General features: G+C 43.5%; 1 protein-coding gene across 7 annotated transcripts in view; it reads right to left on the reverse strand.

The window, feature by feature from the left end:
- The window catches only part of bicd1a (bicaudal D homolog 1a), a 424,408-nt gene extending 418,828 nt beyond the window's left edge, over positions 1-5,580 (reverse strand). For 6 of the 7 annotated variants that reach the window (XM_072267813.1, XM_072267814.1, XM_072267815.1 and 3 more), the window contains exon 1: positions 5,118-5,580. In XM_072267813.1, coding sequence (XP_072123914.1) covers positions 5,118-5,339 — 222 coding nt within the window. In that variant the 5' untranslated portion in view covers positions 5,340-5,580. The remainder of the gene's footprint in view (positions 1-5,117) is intronic. The other variant, XM_072267812.1, reaches the window with a different exon arrangement.
- Positions 5,581-6,000: the final 420 nt, after the last annotated feature.

Below are 6,000 nucleotides of genomic sequence, written 5' to 3' on the forward strand. Positions count from 1 at the left end.
TATAGCCTTGATATTTATGCAATATTGAGACTCCTGATCAAGGAAACATCCAGGAAATTGGTAGCAGATCAGATAATGGCAATACAATTAAACAAAAAGTATTGATATTACTTGTCTTATTGGTGATGACTAAGGCCTTATGCTGATGTTACTTGCCACTTATCTGTGCATGCCTGAACGTTATTCAAACCTGCTAATCCCGGCAAGGGTCACTTCACCTACTGAGAAGTTGTGAAAGTAAATGCAGTAAATATTCAATTGCAGACATTCTTTTAGATGACACAGTTCATCGTCAGAAAATTAAGCATTTTGTCAGCTGTTCCAGAGTGACTACATAATATTTGCATCAAAACTTTCAATTACTGCCCATCTATGTTTATGAATATGTAATTATGTTGATAGATGATGCAATCTTTAAAGGGAGTAGTGTATGGTCAACATGGTCTGATTAGGATAAGTTTAAATGAGTTTAACAGGATTTAAATCCAAGTTATGTTCTTTCTTAATGATGATGCTGATGAGGCAAGACATTTTCCCAGTATTTTGTTGAGCCAATAATTTAATAGTAACTACACAGAGGCTGCATAGCCTCTTCTATGTCATAAGGAAAATTAAAATATGGATATTTTAACAAAAAACTATTGGAGTGCAATTCTTTGAGGATGTGACTCATACAATGGTTAAGGAAGAACCACGGGATTTGGATTTTCAGAAGGCATTTGATAAAGTTTACAAAGTTTAATTAACAAGATCAGGATCAATATACTGATAAGGATCGAAAGATGGCTACCAGACAGAAAGCACAATGAGGGTACAAAGGACTGGCAGTTTGCGAGTGATAGGGTACTGGTATCTACAAATTATATCAGTAATCTGGTTGAGTGGGCCACATGTCATATTTCCAAGCCTGCTGATGATACTAAATTAGGTGAAATTGTCGGTATAAAGAGTTAATAAAGAAGCTTCATGGGGATATGAACAAGTTGACTGAGTGGCCAAAAACGTACCCAATGAAGTATAATGATGAAAAATATGGGGTCATTCATATTGGTGAACTAACAGCAGATTATTGTTAAGTGGTAAGTGATTGGATCATGCTGATGGAAGATACCTGAGTATGCATGTGCACATACCATTGAAAGTGAATGTGATGATACAGCAAGCAATTGGCAGGCTAAATGGGGTGTTAACCATTGTAATGGGAGGGCTTGGTTAGTTGAGTAAGGACCTTGGTGAGCCCCCACCTCAATATTTGTGTGCAATGTTGTTCTCCTCACCTAAGAAAGATTTATTTGGTATAGTGGGAGTCCAGCAAAGATTTCATTGGACTGGTTCCAGAAGTAGAGGGTTTGCCATATAAGGAGAGATTCTAGAATTGAGAAGAATAAGAGTCACATTGAAATTCTTGAAAGATTTGACTAGTTAGATGGAGCAAAGACGTTTCTCCTGATTGTGGAGTCTGGGACCAGGAAGAATAATTTGAGAATAAGTAGTAGGAATAATTTCTTCACTCAGAAGGGGATGAATCTTTGGAATTCTCTACCCTGAAGGATGTAGAGATTCATTCATTGGAGGAGTGGGACATCCAACTCCTTTTCCCATTATTGTTAAAATGAGAAAAGATTTCTGCAGAATGAAATTCTATTACTTACAAAACCACAAAACAACAATTGGATGTAGCTTCACCATCAGGAGACCTGAGTGTAGTCCTTCCAGTGATGTCACATTGTTGCACGTGGATTGGGATGTAAAGTACAAAGGTGAAATGGGAAGAACTTCAAACAATGTCAATGTATAATTTACATACTGCAAATATAACATTTGTTTTTGTTCAGTATCTGAACTTAGTGATTTACTTTTACATTCATGTTCATTAGCAGGGTCCTTGAATAAATAAATGGTTTGTCCCTCAAATTCTAGTATCCCTCCATTCCATGTTATACCTCTACACTAATCTCTCACTCAAACTAATTCCTGAAATACAATCATAAGGTACCCAAAGCACTGTGGCGAAGCCTGTTGCCATCGCTGTGGCCAACCTTGCCTAACATCCATGCACTTGTAAGAAGATTTACAATGTGTAATGACCAGGTACTCTGACTGACTTTCCCTCACTCTTTAGCTTAGAGTACTAAATTAATTTCAGCACTTCAGTTTTTAGTCATCTCTTATTCCCATTGCCAAGACAGTAACTTTTCATATTGAATCAGAGAAGAGACTTGTTACAACATACAAAGAAACCATTCAGACAATCAAATCTTTGCCAGTCCCTGTACATCATTCCTATGAATCCCATTCCCTCTCTTTCTCCATTGCCCTATAATTTGCTTTTTACTTTTATCTCTCCAATTCCAATTTGAATGCACTCACCATATTAACAGGTAAATTTTTTTTTTCAGTTTATAACTTCTTGCTAGATGAAAAAGGCTTGCATGTTATATTTTTGCCCAACTCACTTTTAATTTTGTATACTCTCAAGCACTCTGCTAATCAGGGCTATTTCTCTGTTTTCCCAGTCAAAACCAGGAATGATTTTATACACCTCTATCAAATTCTCCTCGTCTCCTATGTTCCAACAAAGACACTTCCTCAGTCTAACCTTGTAGCTGGGATTCCTCTTCCACAAAACCATTCCATTGAATTGTTTGTTCATTCTCCATATCCTTCCTAAAGTGTGGTGTCATCTGTGTTTTACAAAGTTTCAAGATAGCCTCCTTGCTCTTGTCCTTTAGATCCTCAATACCCTCTACATTTTAATTTTTTTCAACCTACCCTCCCACAGTCAAATGTTTTTGAACACAATCATCCCAGTCTCTTTCTTCCTGCACCTCCTTGTAAACTTGCAATAAATTGGCCACAGATTTTATTTCTATCTTATGATCCTCACCCAATCCCAGTGTACCAACATTCCATGTGCTACTACCAACATCTCTTCGAGAGAAAGACGCTGCAGGTAAGTTTATGGTTACTGGGGCCTCACAACTCTTGGTGTTTATTTTCCTTTTGCCAGTCCAGACAGCATATTACATTGGCACACTGAGCTCATCTAGCAACTGGGCAGGGGAAGGAACAAAGCCTCATTATGACACTGCACCAGTCACTGTGTGCTAAGGATGGGCAATGCTGCCTTACAGATGCACTGAACATAAAAGACACAAGTTCTGCAGTCACAAGTTGCTTACGCTGTTATTTTCTGTCAGTAAATGACTTCATCTTTTTCCCCTCTCTCATAACAGGAATGAGTGCAAGTAACTGTTCAGTACAAGCAGGCATATGCATGTACCCAAGCTTCACATCTTCTGAATTATTTCCAATACAGGTATATTTCTGAGCACATTACTGTATAGAAAAGGCCTACAAATAATGATAGAGCCCACCCCCATCTATCATTTATTCAAACACATGGAAACACCAGCACCCATAACCAGCACAATTGTAATGTTACTGGACTGGTTTCCAGAAGCCTGGTGTATTGGAGACAGAAGTTCAACTGATGAATCAAATCCAAGTATCCAAGCAATAAAATGAATATGTAACAAGTCACTGGTATCATTGTCTATGAAACTATCAAACTGACGTAAAAAGCCTATTTGTTTCAGTCCAGAAAGTAAACCTCCATCATTACCTGTGACCCCCAAACCCACAACAACGCGCTGATCCACCAATACCTTTGAAAGGAGTAAACGACCACAGTTCAGAGGCAAAATGGGATGGGCTGCCAAACGAAACCCACAACCCCCAAACGCACAGAAGTATTAATTGTTTCACTGCTTCCATACGTGACAATGAAAGTGTCAGTGCAAATCATTTCACTAGTGTGACTTGTGCATCCAACGCTAAATACAAGAGAATGTAACTGCCGAAAGCTTTGCTAAACAGTTGAAAATCATTATTTATCAATATTAACATATGGCATCAAGGTCACAGTGCAGTAAAAACCGATGGAGGCGATGAAATGTCACAGCAGAAAGGTGGTAACAAGGTGTGATTATAAATAGCTGGAGGATTTCAAGAGTGTAATCAATTTCAGGGTTCAGGTGATCGCCAGGACTCACTCTGATTTCACTTTCGTCATGTAAAACCCTGTGATTAAATTACCGCCGTCCACCATCGCCAGATCCCAATTATTCTGTGTGGAAAACCATCCTTATCACAGATTCTCCGGCCAACACTGGGATTAAGTCAACAGCTGAGGAAGATTCAGGAGGCTCGTTTGGCAGATATCTGACAGAAATGACTCGCTCCCTGCCGTTTGTTTTCTCCGTTATCTCTGCGAGCACAGTTTAAGGGAGGGGCGAACTGTAAATCATTATTGCTCTCCAGCCAGGACCATTAGGGGTTTCATGGTCTCTCTGTGTGTTCCATCTGACCTCCTGCACTAAGAGAAGCGATGGGATAGATGGCAGCTTACCCGGATACTGACCGCACTAACACTGAGTTGTTGATTTTTTTTGTGTATTTCAACATATCATCGGCACACCTTTAGAAAGAGAGCTTCCCGCCTTTAAGCATCGCCTTCAACGGCTACCGCTCGGTAAACGTGGCCTATCATTTTCTTATTAACGAAGAAACCCATTCCGCGCTGGTGAGTCCGGGGCTGGCAAACATTGCTCTCTAACCCCAGCCTCTCTGCAGGATCGGTGACGGCAAATCTTGTGTGAAATCAACGTGAAGCAGACAGCAGCGGGTCTACTTTGATGACTAATGTCAAGAGAACGCCTTTGGGTTTTGCAATCCTATCCCACAGTCACTATATTTCTTTTAAATATCAGCTCGACCCCACCGTTCATGCAGAAACAGACAGGACGGGATCTAATATCCTATAGTGCGGATAGTATCTGATAATTCCACGGACGGCGATGCAGCGGAGAGAGAGAGTAGAGGCAGGGCCCGTACAATCTTAGGGTCTCAATCCACGTAGCTCTATCACTGAGGTGAACTCCGCTCTGCCGCAGACCGTGAACCCAGCTCCTGAAAGGGTATGAGACAAAACACCAACGCATCGGTCCCGTGTAGGGGGAGCGGGCACAGACCGGAGCCGCGGAGACGGTGAGGGGAGGGTAGCATCAGGCGGCTCCGCTCTGCCTGCCCGGGGCTGGGCGTCCCTCCCCACCTACCTCTTTCAGCTGCTCCAGCTCGTGTCTGACGGTCTCGTAGGCGCTTTCCAGCTCGTCGTATTGCTGTTTCAGCGACTGCTTCTCCTCCAGCACCACCAGCCCGTACTCTGCAGCCTGGATCTTCTCGTGGGTCGTTTCGGACAGCTCTTTGGCCAGCCTCTCGATCTCAGCCTTGTACTGCTCCACGCTCTGCGACTTGAGCAGCTCACCTTCTGCGGCCATGGTCCCGAGCGGGTGCAAGGGTGCGGGGCGATGATCCACCTGCCGTGCCCGGCTCGGCTCGCTGCAGCCGCGAACACGCACTCCGAGGGGGAATGACGGCGAGCAGATGATTCACGGCCTCTGCATCGGCAAAATTCCACCCCACAGCATCATCTGGCCGGCCTCCTCTATCGGTGGATCCGTTCAGCACGACTGCACCTTCCTCGGACTGAAGCAAGCCGCCATCTCGGCTGAGGCAGTGCCTGAACCTCCCTCTGCCTCATGACGTCAACGGCGGCGGAATAAACCCATTGCCAAGGCAGCCTGAGCATCCCTGGTAACGTCCCAGCACAGGCAGATCACCCCCAAGCCGCTGACGCCCACCTCAGCATCGCTGCTCACGTCCCCGCCTGAATTCACGGTCCTTGGAGCAACTCAGTTCCAGAATCCCCCACCGCAGCTGGGATCATCCCCCAGAACCAACGACACTTAATAATCCAATAACTGGTGCGCCTGGTGTTTGCTCTGCCTGGGTAATCCCATCATCCCGAGCAATAATCCTCCGCAATCCCGGTGTAAACCAATTAAATTAGATAGAGACTGTCACTGTCGCAGGATGGAAGTTCAATCCCAGAGATGGGCCAGGCATCCATTTCCATGTTCAGTGGCAAAGGCGGGAAAG

Source organism: Mobula birostris, chromosome 9 (assembly GCF_030028105.1).
Source record: "Mobula birostris isolate sMobBir1 chromosome 9, sMobBir1.hap1, whole genome shotgun sequence".
In the NCBI taxonomy this organism is placed as follows: domain Eukaryota; kingdom Metazoa; phylum Chordata; class Chondrichthyes; order Myliobatiformes; family Myliobatidae; genus Mobula; species Mobula birostris.